This window comes from Cervus elaphus, chromosome 9 (assembly GCF_910594005.1).
Source record: "Cervus elaphus chromosome 9, mCerEla1.1, whole genome shotgun sequence".
NCBI lineage: Eukaryota > Metazoa > Chordata > Mammalia > Artiodactyla > Cervidae > Cervus > Cervus elaphus.
In genome coordinates this window covers 20,755,578-20,778,641 of record NC_057823.1, presented here as the reverse complement: position 1 = coordinate 20,778,641, position 23,064 = coordinate 20,755,578, and the positions used below count along the sequence as shown (strand labels likewise).

At 55.2% G+C, this 23,064-nt stretch overlaps 1 protein-coding gene and 1 long non-coding RNA gene across 2 annotated transcripts in view; one reads left to right on the top strand and one right to left on the bottom strand.

The window, feature by feature from the left end:
* The window catches only part of MLLT1 (MLLT1 super elongation complex subunit), a 64,593-nt gene that overhangs the window by 10,630 nt on the left and 30,899 nt on the right, over positions 1–23,064 (bottom strand). Inside the window, 4 exon segments of the mRNA XM_043911808.1 lie at positions 763–1,051; positions 1,053–1,318; positions 4,892–5,017; positions 7,900–8,043. Coding sequence (XP_043767743.1) covers positions 763–1,051; positions 1,053–1,318; positions 4,892–5,017; positions 7,900–8,043 — 825 coding nt within the window.
* LOC122699635 lies at positions 9,431–11,388 on the top strand. The gene is made up of 3 exons (XR_006342652.1): positions 9,431–9,491; positions 10,396–10,458; positions 10,856–11,388. It is a non-coding gene; the product is annotated as an uncharacterized LOC122699635 (long non-coding RNA).

The window sequence follows — 23,064 nt, the reverse complement described above, 5'->3', positions numbered from 1 at the left end:
CCAACCCTCCATCCATCCAACCAACGCTCTATCCATCCAACCAACCATCCAACCATCATCCATCCATCCATTCATTCACCCAATCATACATCCAACTATCATCCATCCAGCCAAGTTCTTCTTCTCTAACTACCAGAAGCCAAATAGCACACAGAGATGACATGGTCCTCCAAGGCCAAAGAGGTCTGCCTAACCAATCAATACCTGGCTCCTGTCTCCTTTGTGGCTCAAGCTGTCTCTGACGGTGACCTTCAGAGCTGTATGAAAATGCTGCCACAGGAGGAACCAGGGCCTCTGGTTCCCAGATCAGAAAGTGGGATGAAAACACACATGGATACCTCACCACTAGTGACAGAAAGGGGTGTCCTGACCAACTGAGCCTGCAGCACCCTGGGAAGGAGTTGACGGTGGGACACAATCACTCACAGGTGAGTTGAGTCCCCACCCATGCAGGGGGCTGCCCGAAGGAGAACTGTGAACCCAGGTACCCAGTGTCATGCTCTACCGGGACCCCGTGTCCCCACAGAGTTCTCACGAGGCGGCTGCATCGCCCCCCAACAGAAGAGGAAACAGGCTTGGCACAGCATGAAGGCTTGCCCAAACCTCCATGGAGCCAGTGGGAGCCCAGGGCCCTGCATCCCAACCCCCTCGTCACCTTCGAGCAGCTCAGAGCCAGCAGAGAGGACAAGAACAGGTTGGGTAACAGCAGAGGATGAGGGCGGGGTGGGTGAGGGGAGAAGGGTGGGGAAGGAGCTGCCTCACCTCGGTCTTGAAGGAGGCCTCGTCCTCCGAGTTGGACTCCTCCACTTCTGGGGGCTTTTTGATCTCCCTGGACTCGTTCTCGGCCTTGACCTTCTCCCCTTTGGCGCTGCCCTTGTCCTTGGCCGGCTTTTTGTCCGAGAAGGAGGAAGACGAGGTGCGGGGCGAGGTGCTGGGGGCACTCCTCGACCCCTTGGAGCTGCTCTTCTTCTGCTTTTTGGCGCTGGGCTTCGGTGAGTCGGCAGTGGCCGGCCTCTTGCTGGAAGACTTGGGAGGGGGTGGTGGGGGGGGGCCCGCCCTTGGGGGACATGCCCTCCAGTTTGGTCTCCTTCAGGGCCATCTTGGGCTCCTTGAACGCAGCCTTGGGTGGCGGGGCCTTCTCCTCCTTGGGTGGCCGGGCCTCGCCCAGCTTTCGCGCCGCGTCCTTGGCGCTCCGGGCCTGCTCGCGCTCCGGCTCCTTGGAGGCGCCCCGGCTCTCTGAGTCCTTGCGCGGCCGCTCCCGGTGCTCCTTGGTCGCCTTGTGGGCCTTGCAGGCCTTGCTGCTCTCCTTGCTGGCGTCCTGCAAGGCCGGGCAGGAGGGGGACACGGTCACGCAGCATCTCAGGGCTGCCCTGCTCCGCCTCCCCCGACCCCGACAAAGTGTAATCCACCTGATTCAGACTCAGCTAGAGAAAATCTTCCATAAAGCTTTGAAAAAGTAAGGCAGCAGGTAAGAGTTTTAAATGGAGCTGTCCCTTAAAGCTACTAGGAAGCGTCAGCAGGTCATGGGCGGCTACAGGCTAAGACTCCCCTGAGGGATTCAACAAGCGTGCAGGTGAGTCAGATACACACAGGCCAGCCACACCGACCACACCCCTCAGGCACCTTGGGGAGTCAGAGGCTGCCAGGCACGGGGCTGGGGGCACCAGCAGGTGGGCCCCACTCCTGTCCCCACCAGAGCCAGGTGCCTCTCCAGGTGGCCCCCCAACTGGACAGCCTGGCCCCAATGCATAGCAGCATAGGGGCTCTGTGATCTCCCCTTGATCTCTACAGTCGCATTTACTGAGTGAATGCCTGCTGGGTTCCTGGGTGCTGTGCGTGAAAACTGGCTTCTAGAACCCAAGCCGCCTGGGCAGCTTTTCTAAACCACATGTAATTCCAGGATCCCCATCTCAGAAATTCAGAGGGTTGAGTGTGGAGCCTTAACTCGAGTCGATGAGCCAGGTCGGGGGACTCCCACTGGAAACAGAGGCGGCAAGCAGCCCTGAGTTGGGCCTCCAGGAAGGTCAGGTTGGGGGACTCCAAGCGTGTGCACCTGTGCTTCCTCTGAACAGGAGCACGACCACCTACCTCACCAGGCGATGGTGCAGGACAGGCAGGGCAGTCAGGGAGCACCCCGTCCCCCACCCCCAGGCGGCCAGGAGCCCCATCAGACACCGGCTGTGCCCACACCCCGTCCACAGCGCGTCAGCACCTGCCGCACAGCCAGGGTTGCGATGGGCAACTGGACTCGGCCCCCAGCCCCGGGGACAGGCGCACGGCTGGACCAAGGCTCTCAGGACCCAAGCTCACCAGAAACCAAGAGCTACCAGAGCGGAGGAGCAGCCTCACTCAAGGAGCTCACCCAACGTGCTGAGGGATTTAGGTGAGCCAGGGGAAGGCCAGCAGCTGGGCCTCTGCTTCCTGTTCTAACAGCCCTGGGAGCAGCCACAGAACCCTCTCCGCAGAGAGCCCAGAGACAGCACAGCCTGGCCACCTGCAACCTACTTGAGTCCTGCACCAGCACCAGAGGCTCAGGGGCAGGCCCGCGGGGCCATGGGGCCCCGGTGCCTCCTAAAGAGAAGTCGGCCCCTGTGTCCCTTACGTCACGATGGTAGTGGGAAGAGGTACTCACATCACAAGCCTCCCTTTAGAAGCCTGTCTGAAGGGCTACCCCTGGGGGGCTGGCTGTGGAATGGGGCCTGTCTCGGGGTTCCACTCCCAGCAAGTAGCTCCCCCAAGGAGGGAGGCAAGAAACAGAGGCCCCTGCACAACTCTGGCCTATTCCTGCAGCATCCACGTGCCTGCCTGGGCCCCCCGGCCCCAGCCCTGAGACATGGAGCGGAGCCCCCCAAGGGCAGGTCCACCAAAAGCCCCCCAGCCCCAGTCAGCAGAGCCTCCCCGCCATCTAGGATCTGCCCACCTAGCAGGGGCCTCAGAGCTTCGCCTCCTCAGCCGGAGCTCTGCACAGGCTCCTGGGAGGACAGGCTCTCTGAAATCACACACTAAGTCTGGAGTGTGACACAGAAGTTCTTGGGGTGAAACCCACCACAGTCATGTCCTCAAAGCCAGCAAGGACCCCAAATGGCTAAGAGACTAGTGCTGGAGAAACAAAGGCCCACTGGACCAACTGGCTGACATTGGACAAGGAGAAGCGGGGTGCCTGAAGCTACAGGTGCCCTGCAGCAGGCCCTGTTCCTCTCCCAGGAGGCTCTAGGCTCCCCTCTGGGGGCCTATGGGCAGGAACAGGACCACCAGGGACCAATCCACCTGGAGCCACAACAGCCAGACTCCCCAGCAGCCCCAGGGCCCTACAAGGACCCATGCCATGTCTCCCCACCCCCCAGCCTCTCTGCCAGTCAGCCCACAGGTCCGGACAGCAGACAGCCCATTTGAGGGAAGTGCCAGGGCCTCCTGAGCTGCAGGAAAAGGATGATGACTCGGAGGGAAGGACTGAGGGTGTCTGTTGGAGAGCTATATGCAGCAACCGTCACAGGGACCCCCTGAGTTGCAGCCCCTGGAGCGGCAGGAAGACGCTGGACCAGGAGGGGTGGAGACGCAGACCCCAGCCTGCAGGCCCCCCGAGCATGGCAGGTGCGACTACCGTATAAGGGCCCCACGGGTCTCAAAGACCTCAGCAAGAGATGCTGCCAGCAGCCCCTGCTCGGCAGGCCACTGCAGTGTCCTCAATACCCAGAGGGCACTTCCTAGGGGACTCGCAAGTGACATGCCAGAAAGAGATGGCGATTCCCGCACTTCCCACTCTGAGCAGACCTCTAGACAACCATGGGTGACTGAGACAGAAGCTGCCAAGATCGTGAGTAAGAATTTTTCTTCTATATAAGTCCCACGAGGTTCAGGGGAAGACCACAGATGCCAGTGTGGGGAAGACCCCAGACCCACACTCCATATTGGAGACTCTGGCCTCATATGTCCAGGAGGCTTAAGTCAGAGAGATCTGAAGATTCAGAGACCTAGTGGTCTTGTGGAAAGTGCCAAGACGACCTTGCCCAGGTGACAGGCACTCCTCCAAGGCTGCTGATAAGCATCAGGCTGTAAGGCCTGAGAGCTCAACTTGCCCCGCCTCGGGTGCCCCAGGCCCCTGATACCCGAGCATGAGTGGAGCAAGAAACCTGCCAAGACGAGAAGTGGATAAACTTTCGGGGTGGGTGGTAGTGAATGATCAGCAGCGGCCCTAAGAGCCAGGCGTAGCTCGGTCTTGGGGACACAGCTGTTTGAGGCGGCTGTGGGACAAGACGCACACTTGGGAACTTCTGTGTCCACTGTGTCCCAAGGGCTTGAGGCCATGCTGTGATGGCTCAGGGAGGGAGCTGTTGTGAGGGCAGAGCACCCCCTGCCTGACGGCTGAGAAGATGATAAAACATCTCTTCTTGGGGCAAACAGCGTGCTTGCCCGCATGGCTCCACCTGGCCCTTCCCCAAGTAAGCTCTCTGCAGAGAGCTGCTGCCAAAGCAGAAAGCGGAGCCTAGAGCAGCCGAGGGAGGGGCGCCCAGCCCCACGGAGAGGGTGTCCGAGTTGCGCTAGGGAGCAGCAGTGGACGCACTTGGTCCACGGCCCCCAGCACACGAGCCTCTCAGGGTCTGTCCCAGTGGTCCTAGGCCCTCTGACTCAGTGGCAGGAAGAATAGGGCAGGCTCTTTGGCCTCAAGAGGAACAGAGAGAAGCCTGCGATCACTTGGCTGTCCGTGAGGTCATGAGGGCCAGCCTCCTGACTAAGGGGCAGAGCAGCCAGGAGGGCAGAGATGAGCTCCGAGAGGAGGCCAAGGGAGCGAGTCCGGGGATGGAAGGTCCAGCTCTGACGTGGGGCGCCCTGAGCCGGGACTCGCCGCCGGGCCCCAGCGCGCCCCCAGGACTGGGCCTGCCGCCTCACTAACCTTGGAGCCGTGGGATGGTTTGGTCTTCTTGGGGTCAGAGAAGGCAGAGAGTGGAATTGTGGGTAACATGGGGTAGTCGGGGCTGGGCCTGGACACCGTTTCTGCTCCTTCAGGAATTACCATCACCTAGTGATAAAGAAGAGACAGATGTTATCAATGGGCAGGGAGGCAGACTGGAAATCCCATCGGCAAGAGGAAGCCTGCTGTGGGAGCTTCCCTCTGGGAGGGGCTGGGCGCTGAGCGCTGGAGCCAAGCAGGCTGGGTGGAGAGCGAAGAAGCCGGGTCCCAGGAAGGCTGAGTGTGGCGGGCCTGAGGGCCGGCTGGAAGACGCGGAGCGTGCAAAGGAGCACGAGGAGGCGCCGAAGCCAAGCTGCCCCGCACAAGGTGGGGACGACAAACCAGAAGCACGGCCGGGACAGGTGGAAAGCCAGCCAGACACCCAGAGCAGGCAGCGTGGTGGAGGCAGCACCCAGATTCTGGGTGCCGACTCCCTCTCCAGTCTCAGGTGGGTGAGCTGGACAGACAGGGGGCGTGTGGCCGGGCTGGAGGAGAGAGGGCTGGAGTGCCGCCGGGAGGGGCTCCGGCCAGGCTCCCATGGCCCCAGCTGAAGTGGGAGAAGGCTGGGGGCAAGTTTTCAAAATACTGACAAGAGTGAGCTGACACTACCAGCAGCCAGCCACTCAGAGGGAGCCTTCCAGACGGTGATGAGCCAGAACAGAAGAATAAAGTGCATAAGATGATGAAAAAGAAAGCATTTAGCTTGGTAGAACAGGCACCATGAACAGCTCTGAGAACCTGGGGTTCCCCAACAAACCCCAGCTTTCATCTGAGGAGGCTGAGGTCACACCCGGCCACCGCCGTGGGGACGCCGGGTTGAAAGGAGGGTGGCAGGGCCCGAGGCGGCGCTGCTCGTCAGAGCCTGTCTGACTATCGCGCTCTGAAGCAGGCTCCCAGAACACGTCGGCCCCTCCAGGCACCCAGGGATCATGCCCTCAGGGGCCCGTACACATGAAGGCCACTCGGACATGACTGAGTGGGCAGCCCAGAAGAATGGCAGGGCCACGGGAAGCCTCGGTTTGTCCACCCACAGCCCTTCTCCTTTCGTTACAGCATTTCCTATCCCTTCAGAGGAAGGTCCTAGGCTGACCCGGTCCCAGGACACGAGTGACTGCCTCCCGTGTCCTTGCCTCATGGTGAAAACCTGGGAGCACGTGGCTCCAAAGGAACCCATCTCACCGCCTGCCGCTGAAGGAGCCTCTACTTCTGTGCAGCTCAACTGCCGACGGGGCCAAGGACGAGACACACCGCTGGCAGCCAGGCGACCACCCGGCCCAGCAGGAAGTGGCTAAGGTCACCGCCGAGGCCGTCTCAGTGTCACACAAGGAGCAACAGGGCTCACGGGACCCCAGGGAAGGGGCTGCACAGAGAGCAGTCCTCTTGGCTCACAGACAACTCGCTCCTCCAGTTCTTCCAGCGCCGATGTGGACATCAACACAGGCGGCCTCCGGGGCTACCTGCCACCAGAGGGGAAAGGCAGCCCACCTGGGACCCAGTGCCCCAACACAGCGAACAGGGACTGGGACTCAGGACTCGGGAGCCACAGTCCCCTGGAGGTCTCCGGTGGCTCCTAAGAACAGACAGCACTGCTGTGCCATCAGCCCGGTGCCTGAAGCCCACAGCCCCAAAGGGTGAGAAATTCCTGGGCAGCAGGCCAGCTGTCTGGGCAGCTCCCCCAGGGCGAGGACAGCCCTGGGCAGTGCAGCGCGGCAGCCGCGGCCTCCCTCCCTCCTGCACCTCCTCCCCCGCCTCCTGCCCTCTGTTTTATGTGTTTGGATGCTGCTCACTGAGTCTTCATCTCCTCAGAGCAAACACCGCCGCCCCCACCATGGGCAGCAAGGGGCTCAGTGCCGCGTCCTGGGCCCTGAGAGGCCCGTGGACACTCTGTGCGGCTGCCTCCCAGAGAGCGGTGACCACGCAACCTTGGGGGGAGCACCCAGGAACCGCTGGGGAAATACTCTGGAAAGCATCCGGCAGAGACGCCAAAGTAGAGAGGCAGAGCTAGGGGAGGACTGCTGCGCCTGCCAACTTCAGAGCCAACATCTGTGTAAGGCAACCCCCCATCCCTGCTCTGTGACTGGACTCCGTCAGCCGTCACATGCAAGATTAGGGTCACGCACTCATCTTTTATTAAGGACACAGCAGACCTTAATCACACATCCTGCAATGAAAAAGTGATTCTTTCATATTGTTTAAAAGTTTATAAAAAGACCCAACTGAATTAAGTAACAGGAAACAAGGACTGCTCCCAAGAGCCAAAGAAAACCAAGCTAAAGGCACACACTGGGGAAGTGGGCCTGCCCTCACCACACACACAGGCTGTCACACCCGAGCCGACTCCTCCGTCCCAGGCACAGCAGGCCTGGTGTGCTCAGCCCACAACCCCCGCCTGGCACAGTCCAGCCTGCCCCCCCCCGAAGCGGGCACCCCACCCTGCTCTCCAAGAGCCCTGACACGTGCTCCAGCCCCACCACCACACCGGGATTGCTGGCACACAACTCCCTACAGAGACCTAAGTCCTGAGAGCTGACACTCTGACCAGGCCCGAGTCGCAAGGACAAACCCCTAGAAGCCTGCATCAGCAGGGAACCCCCCAGATGACGCAGCCTCTGAGTGGCCTTGCCAATCCGGTTGAAAACTGGCTCCAGCTCTACACCAGGCAGGGAGACTGGCCTCACACCCACTCCTGCCTCCACCCACCACTGTGGAGGAAGATGCTAATTACCCACAGCAACGAAAAGCTTCGGGATAACTAAAGACTAGTCAGTCATTTGCAACAGACAACGCCCTGGTACAGGCTAGGGATGCCTGGGTCCTCTCCAAAGCTGCAGGGTGCCGCCCGTACCACCTGCCCCTCAGGGTCTCAGGCACCCGACTACACGCTGGGAAGCCCTGGGTGCCCCCAGCACCATCAGGGGCCATGTCAGGACCACAGGGAGTGGCGCACTCACCCCGCCGGCCATCAGGAGCTTGTACCGGAACTCCACGGTGGGGTTGTTGAAGGTGAGCTTCTCGCAGCGCAGGTGGTTGACGGGCGGGTTGCCCTCCAGGTTCAGGAATAGATCGTAGGTGAAGCAAACCTTCCTCGGCTCCTCCTTCAACAGAGAAAACAAGGAAGTCTGTTTGATGGGGCAGGAGGTGGGGACAGCCAGGGGCAGGCGGACACGCTCCCTGCCTTCTCTCCCCTCAGACCCTTGTCCGCTCGTCTGTATGTGTCTGCCCGTCAACCTGCTTACCCAAAATAAATTAACAGACTGTTTGCAGAAGACCCAGCAAAGCAGGCTCCAAGACAGAAATAAAGATCTGGGTGATGGTCTCAGCTGGCTAGTGAAGCAGTCGATCCTGCCGACGGTGGCCACCGCCCCAAACACATACCCCTCAACCCTCACAGTGCTCGGCTCACAGACGGGGAAGGCGCTCCGAGACGCACAGCCACTAAGCAATGATGCCGAGCCTGGCCAGGATCCTATAGCCTCACCACAACCCCCTTTCCTGGAAGGGAAATTTCTCCAAAGACATAAAAGTAGCCAACAAGCACAGGGGAGGCCGCTTTACACCATCAGCCACCAGGGAACTACAAATCAAAACCACAGAATTCTGCCTCACCCCTACTATGATGGCAATCATTTTAAAAAAGGAAAATAGGGACTTCCCTGGCAGTCCAGTGGTTGAGACTGTGCACTTCCAATGCAGGGGATGCAGGTCTGATCCCTGGGTGGCAAACTAAGATCCCACAGGCCGCGCCAAGATTCAAAAAATAACAACTTTTTTTTAATTAAAAAAAAAATGGAAAGTAACAAATGTTGGCAAGGAAGTGGAGAAGCCAGCATCCTAGGGCTGCCAGCAGGAATGTAACATGGTGGTTCTTTTGGAAAAGCGGCCAAGAGTCCCTCAAAATGTTAAATAGAGAGTGACTACATGACCCACGGGTCTCCTCTGGATGTTTACCCAATAGAAATGAAAACACACATCCACATGAAACCTCGTATGCTGATGTCCACGGCAGCATCACTTGCCATCGTCACGCCGTGGACACAAGCCCAGCACCCACCAGCAGGTGGCTGGATGAATGTACTGGGGTTCAGCCGCACAATGGGATGGTATCCGGCCATGGAAAGGAACCAAGCGCTGACACGTGTTAAGACAGGGATGGCCCTCAACAACACCATGCTCAGGGAGGGAAGCCCACGCAGGATATGGTTCCACGTGCATGAAGCGTCCAGAACAGACGAGTAAAGCCCGAGACGAGAGTGGCTTCGTGGCTGCCAGGGGCTGGCGGCCAGGGGTTGGGGGAGGGGATGTGGAAGCTGCCGGCCGCTAGGGAAGAGGTTTCTTTCTGGGATGATGAGACTGCTCAGGAACTAGGAAACTGTTATGACCACACAACACGGTGAACATACTCAAAACTACCAACTTTGTGTGCTTGAAAAGGTGAATTTTCCGGCATGTGAATCACACCCTGAATGTTTAAAGTACTGTCTGTGGGAGAGAAGAAAGCAGGAGTCTGAGGAACCAGCAGAGGCTTCTCAGCAGTTGAAAGGAGGTAAGCAAGGAGGGCAGGTGGGTGAGGGTTGAGGGTAGAAGGCAGGGTAGCCAAGCCATTGCACCAGCATCCCTGGGCCCAGCATCTCCTGGGCCAGCCTCCTTTCACCCCTTCCTGCTGCCACAGCACACCAGAACCCCAGCCACCCTGCCATCCCTGGGCTGGCAGCATGAGGTGAGCCCAGTAACCAGGTGATGGTGGAGTGGGGAGAGGCATGGCTGGCTACATGGGAGCAGGCTTCTTAGCAAAGGGGGCAAGAGTGAGGTCCCGCAATTGCATGTGGACGACTCTGCCCCCCAGTCCAGGCCACAAAGGTAGAAGGTGCACTTGCCACATGACAGAGCTGTGGGCCCTGTCCTCCGGGAGCTGCCAGTCTGGGGAGGAGACCAGCAAACAGGCCCTCTCAAGCCAACACCGGGGGTTGAGGTGATCCCGACATGGCCTCTCCCCTGGCAGCCCTTCTCCCCTGACCTGGCCAGCTCCCCCGCAGGAAGAGTGGGTTCCTACCCCAATCACATACACCAGACTTAGAAATCAGTGCCCTGCCCGAAGTGGAAACGTGACCTGATCTGGGATGATGAGATAAGGGAGGTCCACCGAGGAGGGCTTCCCCCCAGGTCAGAAATGACATGGCGAAGAGAATGCCTCAGCGTGTCTCGGCATCTCTTCTCTTCCTGACCACCTGAGACGGCACACCTGGAGGCCAGCAGCCGCCACGGGACAGGCATGGAGGGAAGTGAGAGAATCGCACTCCTGGAGCCCTGGCTCCACGGAGCTGCTCACCCCTTCCCGGGCGGGGCTGCGCTCCTGGCCTCGACTTGCGCCCCAGCAACATGGGGAGGATGAGCTACAGCCACAGCGCCTGGCTCTGCACCACCCAAAAATGAAACCGCTGTCTTCCCAGGAAGAGGCCTGTTGAGGGCACATGGAGACACGGGACCTATAGCCACAGGATCCCCTGGGTGAGGTAAGGCTTCTGTGGGTGCTCCCCAGCTCCACCCGCCGCCAAGCTTGGCTCCCGAGGCTCTGCCCGGGCCTTCCCCTGGCCTCTGCCCTCTCTGGTGACCCCTGCCACACACACATGGAGATGCAGCCTGGTGGCACAGCTACAAGGCTAGTCCAGCTGCCCCCACACACACTCTACCCCCTCAGCCGGCCCCTCCTCATCCTGCTGCCCCCTCCCACGCAGCAGCTTCTGCTGTAGCCCCCTCTCAATCCAAGGACATTTAACCAGCCCTGGCCATCCCCAACCCCCTCCTTTAACACCCGCCAAGGGCTGCCCTCCAACAGCCCCTGAACACTATCCTCGATCACAGTGTTCATCACAGTCTGCAGGACGCACATCTTGTCTTCTGTCCCCACAGGGCAGCACTGAGCAAGCACCGGTGTCTGCTGGGTGTGCCCACGTGCTCATCAGTCCTGCAGAGATGTGTCAGGGGCTTGCCGTGTGCCCGCAGCACCACCGGGGCTGCGGAGGCTCTCCTCCCTCCTGAGCCCTCGGAGCAGCGGCCACCCTGACGGGACATGGACACTACTCCGTAACATGACCCTGTGCAGCATCCCCACAGCCGGGCGCTCTTACTGTCCCCATTTCACAGGTGAAGACACTGAACCAGGACCAGAGGACGTGCCTGGTACCCCAAGGTTGGTCGGCAGTGGGCCAGCACACGCTCCAGGCAGGTGGTGTTCTCTGGAACCCCTGGCTTCCGGAGCGGTTCCCACACCCACACAAACCCAGCAGGGCAACGACGCACTGGCCCAAGCAGCGCCCAGGGGTAGCTCCCTAGGATGCCCGGAGGTGAGTGATGAGGTAGAGCTAGGGGTGGCGTCTGGGCTGGGCAGAGGCCCCCCCAGCACCCGGCGTGTGCCCTGCAGCGGACACGGGCCCCAACGCACAGATGACCGGAGCTCCCTAGGGACAAGACCTGGGGCTGAAGCTTAGGAATTTCCAAGTGGATGGTGGACCACTTTCAGCCCAGTCACCAAGAAACCAGCCTCCTGAGAAAGCTGTGAGAAGGTAGGACCATGGCGCCTGGGAGCCGGCAGCATGTGAGGTGAGGAGAGGCCAAGTTCAAGTTGCACCGGGAGGCAATCCCAGGAGTAACTCCCTTAGTCACTCCCCTGGGAGCCCGGAATCCCTGGGGACCCCAGGGCTGGCCCCAAGTGTTCTCAGGCCAGGCCCTGCACTCCCCAGGTCACTCCCCAGGTTAGTATCTCTCTCTGGCCTCAGCAAACTAAGATGTGAAGGCATCGGCCCATCTGGTGCCACCGCCCAAAGCCAGGAGCGCACGCACCTGTCCACAGTGCTCTCCAGGCAGAGGGCCCCCAGCCCTGGGCCAACTGATCGAAGCTCTGGACCGGCCCCCGTCCACCACCTCGGACCCCCAGGGTCCACTCCAAGGCCGCCTCCCTGCAGCTGGCAGGGCTGGCCTGGAGGATGCCCCCACCACGCCCCTGCCCACTGCTGCCCCAGGTCGCAGAAGACTCGGGTGCAGTGCAGCCTCACCAGCTGAGGAGGACACTTGGTTCCTAAGAACCCTGAGGCTGTTTCCTCTGCCCACGCTGGCCCCAGGGGCCTATCTGACATTCCCATAAGAGGCCCCAGGGTTCCCACATTCGCTGAGCTTAAAGGAAAACCAGGTAAACCCAAATCTGATCAGGGCCCAGCCTGCTTGCTTACAGGACCACAGCTTTTGAAAACACTCGCAAAGGAGAGAAAGGGAGAGAGAGATGGAGAGAAAGAAGATTTAAAGAAGCGTTAGACAGCAATCAACAGCAATGAACTGGTTTTATCTGAATCCTGATTTGAACAAATTACTTCAAAACATGAATGTGAGATGATTCGGGCAACTTTGACATTATTGAGTATTTGACATTAAAGAATTATTGATCTATTGCTTTCTAGATTTGATGATATCTGTTAGGGTTTTTTGGTTAAGAGTCTTGTCTTGTCCAGACACAGACTGAAATCAGGACCTGACTAGGACGCTGCAGCCCCAGCGTGGAGACGCAGCGAGGGCTGCCTGCAGGCGGGTCGCTGCTGCCGCTGGAGGTGGTGCTGTGCGCTCTGCTCCGCGCCCCTCTCTACTTCTCCACAGGGTTCTCGGTTTTCTATACTTAAACGCTTACCTGTACAGGGCTGGTCCCACCCCAAGCTTCTGTGCAGCTGTGCATCTAACCACTACCTATCTGAGCCGACTCCATCCTGCTACAGGGGACAAGGAGAAGGCAGGCCCAGGGCCGCCCTTCACACCCCCACAGCTCCCCCAGCCCAGGATCTCCTGTGGCAGGCACGTCTAACACTCGGCCCCATCGTCAGCACTCTGCCAGCCCTCGCCAGGAATGGGCAGTTGGTGGGAGGCTTTACATGGCACCTTCCTTCATCCTCCAAAGCTCTGAGGGTTCATTGCTGTTTCACGGCCCCTCGGGAGAGGAAACAGGCTTTGTGGCATGTGATTATTTGCCAAGGCCACACGGAACCAGTAAAGGTGGGCAGACACGGGGTGGGCATACCGCAGCCTTGGGCGTGTGCAGAGCCCCATCTCCTCTGCTCCTCCGGGCCGGCCCATGGGTCCCCAAGCCCAGGCTGATCAGGCTGGGGGCTTCCAGGCAGCAGGAGAGAACTGCTGATCGCCAGGGAAAGAGAGGGAGGAAAGCAATCCCTGAAATCCCACTGCCAAGTAGGCAAGTGTTTGGGGAGGTCCACGGAGGCAGCTTTACAGGATGACGGCGGCCTGGGGCGGGGAGGGTGGGTCCATGACAGCTGGTGTGAGCGAAGGGGCTCGCCGCGCCGGTGCACCAGAGCCAGCAGGGCTGGGGGCACTGACACAGCAGAGTCCACAGACACCAAAGTGGAAACTGCCCCTCGCCCTCCTCCCTGCACCCCCACACTCACACATACCAAAGCTGTTTCCGGGAGGCTGGTTATAGTAGTTACTTCAAGGTAGTAGGCTGGAGAAAAGACTTCAAACCCTTGCAACCTACATCTATCACCTTTGTAGTCATAATAAGAGGAAAACTTTTAAAAAGTGTTAAGGAAAGCAGTGCATTGTGGGCTCCAAACCATGGACTTTGGGGTCTGAGATTGCTCGGATGTCCTAACAGCTCTGCTGCTGCCTCGCTGTGTGATGCTGGACCTGCCACCCCACCTCTCTGAGCCCCGGTGAGAGGAGGGAAAGGACTCCCGGGGTTCTGGGTGCACAAGGGCAGGTGGGAAGAGGGGCTGTGATGCTGGCCAGCACCGTGGTGTGGCGGCCATCAGACTGCCCAGGAGACCAGGAGGCCACCCAGCAAGTGAATGGGGGGACCGCCAGGGCTGGGTGCAGGGGTCAGGCCACCCTGTATGGAAACAAGTGCCCTCATGCTGGACGTTAGCTTCGGTTATCTGGAGTCCTAACAATCTAACACCAACAGGAGTGGGAAAGGAGCCAGCGACATGAGCACACATGTAAAATGGTAACCTGATGAAGAAACTTGGGACAAAAACAGATCCAAAAGAGGAAAGGACAAAGCCTGCGGTAAGCCCATGGGCGCCTGGAACTCAGGGGACCCAGCCAGGCGTCCTCGGTCTCCTCCCTGGGCCTCCCAGCCCCATCTGAGACACCTCCACCCTCGGTGCTGTTTCTACAAAGAGACACAAGAGTCAGATATGCAAAGATGCGAACAACCTCTCAGCCCGGAACTGAGCCAGTCTGACCCCAAGACAGCACCCAGGCTGATATGGACGAGCCCCTCACCACTGCCTGCACTCTGGGGGGTGACCACGCAGATGACTCAGTGACACCTCTTCTCTGGCTCATTCGCCCTTTGGAGGCATTTCTCTCCCGGGCGCCACACCTGCCCTCGAGGAAACACAGATGCTTCTGGGGTCCCATGCAGAGGACGCTACAGGCAAAAACTGAGCACACGGCTGGCTGACAGCCCCCTGACCTTCCTTGGTCTCCTCACACAACATGCCCTCTGTCCTGGCTCCTCGGTGATCCACCAGCAAGGCCAGGCCCCCTGGATCAACCAGCAAGGTCCTCAACGCAGAGCACAGGCTGCCCACCTCCTGAGCCCAGCATGGCCGCAGAGAGCCAGGGAGTCAAGGGTTTGTGTGGGGCAGGCAGTCTCCCCACCGGCCCCTGGGGTCGAGGGCCTAGTCACTCAAGACTCACTCTCCTCTGCCGTCTCAGTTCAAACTGAGGGCAGGTGGGGAACGCCCGACCAGTCACCAGCAGCAACCTGGACACCCAGAGCCGCGCCCCCTCTGGGGGCGTGAAGGAGGGCCGAGGGGCTCAGCACTGCCCACACAGGCACTGGCCCCCCAGCACAAGCCAGCAGGAATGTCAAAGACATGCCTCCGAGGGCTTCTGGCTCAGAAGCTGGCCTCGTTGTTTCATCTTACTTTAAAAAAAAAAAACAAAAACCTCTTTCTGAAGAAAACCACGCAAGCTGCCTAATAAAATGTACCAAGACACCCCTTTCTGTGACTTCAGTTAACGGCATTGGAGAGAAGTCATGGAAAGTTAGTGATGGTTAGGGCTCAGTGTCCAAGAATAGCCTGCTGTGGGGGCGGGCTGGAGGGCAGGGAGGATGTCTAATATTAGCAGAAAACAACTGGAATAAATGTCTTCATGTTTTACGTCTCTGAAAATTGGGCTGTCTCCTGAAGTCAGCACTCACTTTTCTTAAGTTTTTTTTTGTTACTTATTTATTTTTTGGCTGTACTGGGTCCTTACTGCTTTGTGTGGGCTTTTCTCTAGTTGCAGTGACCAGGGGCTGCTCTCCAGTTGCGGTGCATGGGCTTCTCACTGCAGTGGCTTCTCTAGTTGCGGAGCATGGGCTCTAGGTGTACAGGCTTCAGCAGTTTTGGTGCGCGGGCTTAGTTGCTCTGAGGCATGTGGGAATCTGGTTCCCTGACCAGGGATCGAACCCATGTCCCCTGCACTGGGAAACGGATTCTTAACCACTGGACTGCCAGGAAAGTCCCCAGCACACATTCTTGACGTGTTTCTCTTTCTCCCCACCAAGTATGTTGTTAAGTTGACGGTACATCTCACAGTGAAGGGAGGCAGAGACCAGAGGAAACGGGGTCAAAGTCAGCTTCGGGGAAGATTTCACAGCCCGAACAGCCCAGCTGAGGGTTCAACATCCACGTGTGCCGAGGTCAGCGTTCATTCCCCGACAGACATCGCAGGGCACGGGCAGGGGCCGCCGGCCAATGTGAGGTGCGGGAAACAACAGAGCAGGCGTTCTCTGAACCTAACCCCTTGTCCCCACCCTATCCCTGACTCTCTTCTCCACCCCCTGGTTTCACCAATCACTCCAAACCAAACACTCGGGACTAAGGGACAACCAGCTTTAATTTGAAAAAGAGAAAAAATAAGATCAGCTCCCCCACACCTGCTCACACCTGAGACCAAGCCCCTAAGCGCCCCTCTCACATGACCCCTAGACACTGACTCTGTCTGCTACACAGACAGGTACTTCCAGTCTGGCAGCCGCTGAGCTCCTCCCAGGAGGAGCCGGGTCTGCCCTGTCACCTGACTGCTACCGCAAGACAACCTGGGACAGGAACAGGAGAGGCACCTTGGCAAGGCCACAAGATCTCATGTCCAGAGAGGTAGATGGACCCAGAGGTCACAGAGATCGACGCCCCACTGAGGGTCTAGAGCACACCCACCTACCACACACAAACCTGAGAGGCCATTTTAAAAAATTTATTTAAGTTGTGCTGGGCCCTCGTTGCTGCTCATGGGCTTTTCTCTAGTTGTGGTGCAAGGGCTTCTCAACGCAGTGGCTTTGCGTGGTGCAGCTCTCAGGCTCCACAGCACAGGCGCAGTAGTTGTGGTGCACAGGCTTAGTTGCTCCACGGCATGCAGGATCTTCCCGGACCAGGGATCGAACCCCTGTCCCCTCGATGGCAGGTGGACTCTTAACCACTGGACCGCCAGGGAAGACCCCCTGAAAGGCCTCTTACATGGCAAGTGTGATGACTTCAACACAGCCTGGGTGATGTCTCCGAAGCTCCCCAACGTGTTCACCCCTCCCTTCTGAAACTGCGTCCCCCACCTTCACCAGGAAGGGTGTCTTCCCGTCTGCTCTGCCCCGCTGACTCCACCACCCACAAGGCTCTCAGCGAGCCTGGCTTCCTAAGGGGAACTTTTCCGCATCCCTCCCTTCTCAGTGGGTTCCTGTGACAGGGGCAGCGCCCATGTCCCCAGCTTCAGAGCACCGAGGACCGATGGAGTAGACCTCACCGCCCTCAGCCCTGCTCATCCAGCACCTCTTGCCCTTTTGGTCCAGGAGCCCACCACACGTGGGTCTGGATCCACTTTGGTCCTTTCTGTGTCCCAGACTTGTAAATATCTGCTGCATGGATAAATCAAAGAAAATAAATCAGGGGGAAAAAAAAGAAGAGAAGCAATTTCCCCTCCTCCCAGTAAATAAACTTTTATAAAAACCTCCAACTGCCAAGAATAAATGACCATGGCGCCCCCTGCTAGATGCCATCTTCCTACAGGCAATTTCCTCTGCCTCTCTGAACAGATGTTTCAGAGCACGATGCCAATGGGTGGGCTGCAAAGACAAGCTTGTGGGTTTTTAGATGCCCTGTGCCAGACCCAGAGCACGACCATAAAAGAGAAAACAATGAGAAACTGGACTATCAAAACGTAAAGCTTTTGTTGGGCAAGATATACTGTGAAAAGACAAACCACAGACTTGGAGAAAATATGTATAAATCACATACTGGATGAAGAACTTGTATCAAGAGTACTGTATATAAAGAACTACTCAAACTCAACAATAAGGAAAAAAACTAACCCAATTTTTTAAAGAAGGCAAAAATTCTGAACAGCCCATTTCATTTGTCCAAAGAAAATATATGGGTTTCGAATAAATACATGAAAAGATGCTCACAGTCATCAGCCATCAGGGAAATGCAAATCAGAACCTAAAGAGGCACCAATTATTATACTTCATGTCCACCAGGATGGCGACAATCAGAGATACGGAAGGTGTGGGCCAGGATGTGGAGAAACTGGGACCTCGGACGCACTGGTAGCAATGTAAAAGGGTTTGGCCCCCATGGAACACCATCTGGCAGCTCCTCAAGTTATGGGCTTCCCTAGTGGAGCAGACAATAAAGAATCCACCTGCCGTGCGGAAGACCTGGGTTTAGAGAAGGGAATGGCAAGCCACTCCAGTATTCCTGCCTACAGAATCCCATGGACAGAGGAGCCTGGAGGGCTACAGTCCATGGGGTCACGAAGAGTCAGACACTACTGAGAGACTAACACACGGGATTAACCGAAAGACCCAGCAATTCCATTCTCAGGTATGTGCCCAGGAGAAATGAAAGCGTATGTGCACAGGAAAACTTGCACACAAAATAGCTAACAGGTGGCGACAACCTGAATGTCCACCAACTGACAAATGGATACACAATATATGGTCCATTCTGAGTGGAATAAATTCTGCCATAAGAAGGAACGAAGCACTGGCATGTGCCACGGTGTGGATGAACCTTGAAAACATTACGGTGAATAAAAGAAGCCAGTCACAAAAGGCCATAAAGTGTAGGATTCCATTGATATGAAATGTCCAGAACAGGCAAATCTAGAGACAGAGAGTGGATCAGTGGCTGCCAGGGGTTGGGGGAGGAGTGAATGGTGAGTGACTGCTCATGGGGATGGGGTTTCTCTTGGGAGAGATGGAAATGTTCTGGAACTAGTGGTGATGGCTACACAGCTCCGACTATACTAAAAAACAATGAGGGGCTGCTCTGACAGTCCAATGGTTAAGACTCTGCACTTCCACTGCAGATGAAATGGGTTTGATCCCTTGTCAGAGAACTAAGAACCCAAGTGTCACACGGCATGACCAAAAACAAACGAACAAAATCAGAAAAGAAAAAAATGAAATGTACACGTTAAATGGATGAATTATACCACACATAAATTAGACCTCAATAAAGCTGTTAACGGCTTCCCTGGTGGCTCAGCTGGTAAAGAATCCTCCTGCAATGCGGGAGACCCAGGTTCAATCCCTGGGCTGGGAAGATCCCCTGGAGAACGGAATGACTACCCACTCCAGTTTTCTGGCCTGAAGAATTCCATGGAGTGAATAGTCCATGGGCTCACAAAGACTCAGACACAACTAAGCAACTTTCACTTTACTTTTAAAGCTATAAGGAGAGATACTACTACACGTCCATTGGAAAGGCAAAGAGACAACTGACATTACCAAGCGCTGAGCAGCAAGATCGCTCCTCCACTGCTGGTGAGGGTGCCAAGTGGCAACCACAAAGTGAACATACCTGTGCTGTGTCACCCACAATTGCCCTCTTGGGAATTTACCCAAAGAGGCTAAAAATTTATGTCCACACAAAAACCTGTCTGCAAATGTTTAGGGCAACTTTATTCTTAATCATCAAGAACTGGAAACAACCCACATGTCCCTCAACCAGCAAATGGATAAACAAATGCAGTCTTATCCACACAATAAAGAGGAATGGACTATTCATTCATGCGACGCCATGGATGGATCTTAAGTGCATCTTGCTAAGTGAAAGAAACCAGACACAAAGGGCTACATATTGCATGTGTCTATTTATGTGACATTCTGGAAAAGGCAAAATGCAAGGATGGAAAACAGATGAGCAGTTTCGAGGGACTGAGGGTGGGGGGAGGAACTGACTTCAAAGGGACAGCAGGAGAGGGTCTGGGGAGGGGGGTCGGTTCTGTGCAGTGACGTCATGGTGGATACATGACTATCATGTCAAAACCCAGAATGAACTTCACTGAAGACAAACTTAAATGATAATAATCATAACCAGATGGGTGGGGGAAGGAACCCAAGACAGAGCACAGACGATGACTAATGAACCTAAGTGTACACAAGTGTGTGACACAACCACCCCAATAGCACTGGAGGAAAAAAGAGATGTCACAGAGAACTCTCAATGGATACTGGGGGTGGAAGACAGGAGAACTGCAGGCAGACACCATACTCTTACTTCTCACAGGAATACTTCAAGATTCTTAAACAGCTTTCCAGACATACTAAGATTAAACAAGCAAGCAACTACATTGCATGGAGGGAGAGCCAGGGGTCTCCCTTCAGAGAAACAAGTTAAGTAACAGGGCAGGGCGGGGGTGATGCTAGAATGAACTCGGGGTGCTGAACTGGAGTTGAGGCATTGGTATGAACTGACATTTACTACGCAGACAGAGAAATGAGCATAGGTGGGGCAGCTAGTACACAGGCATACACTTCCCAGATCTGTCATCTGAGGGACCTAAAAGCACTGACGCCCCAGGAGCAATGAACACATTTTGCTCCCAGATCTTCATTTTGAAATACCTCCTCCAATAACAGGGACCAAGTTCTAGTGCTTAGTCGCTCAGTCGTGCCCACCTCTTTGCAACCCCATGGAATGCAGCCTGCCAGGCTCCTCTGTCCATGAGATTTCCCAGACAAGAATACTGGAGTGGGTTTCCCTGATGGCTCAGTGGGTTAAGAATGGGCCTGCAATGTAGGAGACACAGGAGATGCAGATTCAATCACTGGGTTGGGAAGATGCCCTGGAGGAGGAAAAGGGACCAAGGCTCCTTGGAAAAAGGGCTGATTCTAGGGCTGAGGCATGGAAAAACCAAGATGAGCCAGGAACATTTTTGTGGTGCCAGAAAGAGAGGAAGCACCCCCAAGACATGGGAACGTGATGAAAAGGCACAGGGGCCAGCCGGAGGGAGCTCCCACCTGCCAGGGGGCAACAATCTGAACCACAAACCGAGTAATAACAGACCTGGATTATAACCCATCCCCCAAACCCCACAAGCAATGACATAAATAAATGGCTGAATAAATCAATGCATGTACAAGGGACAACTACCTTACATAATAATTCCAGCTGATAAATGCAGAAGGAATGAGTGAGATGGGAATCACCATGGAACACCACTAACGGAGGCTAAAACTAGTGGATGGGGCTTGAATAAGAAACAAGTGAGGTTTCCCTGGTGGCTCAGTCGTAAAGAGTCTGCCTGCCAATGTAGGAGACACGGGTTCCATTCCTGGTCCGGGAAGATCCCACACACCACAGGGGAACTAAGCCCATACACCACAACTATTAAGGCCTGTGCTCTGGAGCCTGGGAACTGCAACCATGGAGCCCACTTGCCGCAGCTACTGAAATCCGCATGCCCTAAAGCCTATGCTCCACAACAATGGAGCTTCTCTTGGCTTCCACAAGAGAAGCCACCACAATGAGAAGCTCATGTACCACAACTAGAGAGTAGGCTCAACTCGCTGCAACTAGAGAAAAAGCCTGGGCAGCAACAAAAACCCAGCATAGCCAAAAGTAAATAAATAATTTTTTTAAAAAAGAAGTAACTTAAATAGTTTTAAATGCAGGAAGTACTACACCAACGTTAATTCTTTGTTCTGACCCTGTGCAGTGATCCTGTAAGATGTTAACACACGGGGGAGCTGGGTGTGGGTACACAGGAGCTCTCTGTATGATCTCTGCAACCCTTCTGTGTTCCTAAGTTTCTAACATTATTTCAGAATTAAAAGTTGAAAACAACAGTCATGACTATGAGCCAGTCCATCCTGGATGGGTTCTCAAAGATCTTTAAGTATATTTGCAGCAACCTGAATGTGCAAATCTACCTCTTACTCTGACTGTGAATTTTATGGAACCGAAAGTCTTATAAAGTCTTTCCAATAAAATCTGTTACCCAAACTGAGATGTGGAGTAAGTATAATACCAAACTTCAAAGACACGGTATTTTTAAAAGGGAAGTAAAGTAGCTTGCTGATTTTAAAACACTGATTACACATCCTGAACTGGTAATATTTTGGATATATAATATAGGGTTAAATCAGTTACAGTATTAAAATTAATTTCACTCATTCTCAGCCTTTTTTTTTTCCCCCCAGTGGGTTTTGTCATACATTGTTATGAATCAGCCATAGAGTTACACGTATTCCCCATCCCGATCCCCCTCCCACCTCCCTCTCCACCCGATTCCTCTGGGACTTCCCAGTGCACCAGGCCCGAGCACTTGTCTCAGGCATCCCATCTGGGCTGGTGATCTGTTTCACCATAGATAATATACATGCTGTTCTTTCGAAACATCCCACCCTCACCTTCTCCCACAGAGTTCAATAGTCTGTTCTGTACTTCTGTGTCTCTTTTTCTGTTTTGCATATAGGGTTGTCGTTACCATCTTTCTAAATTCCATATATATGTGTTAGTATGCTGTAATGTTCTTTATCTTTCTGGCTTACTTCACTCTGTATAATGGGCTCCAGTTTCATCCATCTCATTAGAACTGGTTCAAATGAATTCTTTTTAACAGCTGAGTAATATTCCACAGTGTATATGTACCACAGCTTCCTTATCCATTCATCTGCTGATGGGCATCTAGGTTGCTTCCATGTCCTGGCTATTATAAACAGTGCTGCGATGAACACTGGGGTGCACATGTCTCTTTCAGATTTGGTTTCCTCAGTGTGTATGCCCAGAAGTGGGATTGCTGGGTCATATGGCAGTTCTATTTCCAGTTTTTTAAGAAATCTCCACACTGTTTTCCATAGCGGCTGTACTAGTTTGCATTCCCACCAACAGTGTAAGAGGGTTCCCTTTTCTCCACACCCTCTCCAGCATTTATTGCTTGTAGACTTTTGGATAGCAGCCATCCTGACTGGCGTGTAATGGTACCTCATTGTGGTTTTGATTTGCATTTCTCTGATAATGAGTGATGTTGAGCATCTTTTCATGTGTCTGTTAGCCATCTGTATGTCTTCTTTGGAGAAATGTCTGTTTAGTTCTTTGGCCCATTTTTTGATTGGGTCATTTATTTTTCTGGAATTGAGCTTCAAGAGTTGCTTGTATATTTTTGAGATTAATCCTTTGTCTGTTTCTTCATTTGCTATTATTTTCTCCCAATCTGAGGGCATTCTCAGCCTTTCTTAATGTGCCTAATAAAAAGCTTCTATCACATACATGGCTTACATGTCTCACTGGACAGCCAGGGCACAAGATACAATTCACTTATTGGAACAAGAGGCCTCAGGCCACTTGGGGGACAATGAACAGATAATGAGAGGAGCACTTCACCAAGACTCTGTTCCTTTAATTGGTCTTCGGAGACTTTACTTGTCCTGGACACGCTACCTCATTCAGGCATGTTCTCCCAGGCCACAACCAACACCTCCAATCACTTTTCAAAGGAACAACTCAGTCACAGCTCGCAGACTTTTCTGGGTCAACATGTGATCGGAGGGCAACTGTCTGGATCCCCCTGGACGAGCTCAAGCTCCCAACACAAAGAAGTTCACATCACACATTCATTCTGTCATAGCAAATTCTGTGAGCATTTAAAAACAGGCACCTGCAACTTCCCTGGTGGTTCATCAGCTAAGACTCCACACTCCCAATGCAGGGGCCCCGGGTTCCATCCCTAGACCGGGAACTAGATCCCACATGCTGCAACTAAGAACTCACACACCACAACTGAAAGATCCTGTAGGCTATGATGAAGATTGATGATCTTTGTGCTGCAACTAAGAGCAAGCACAGCCA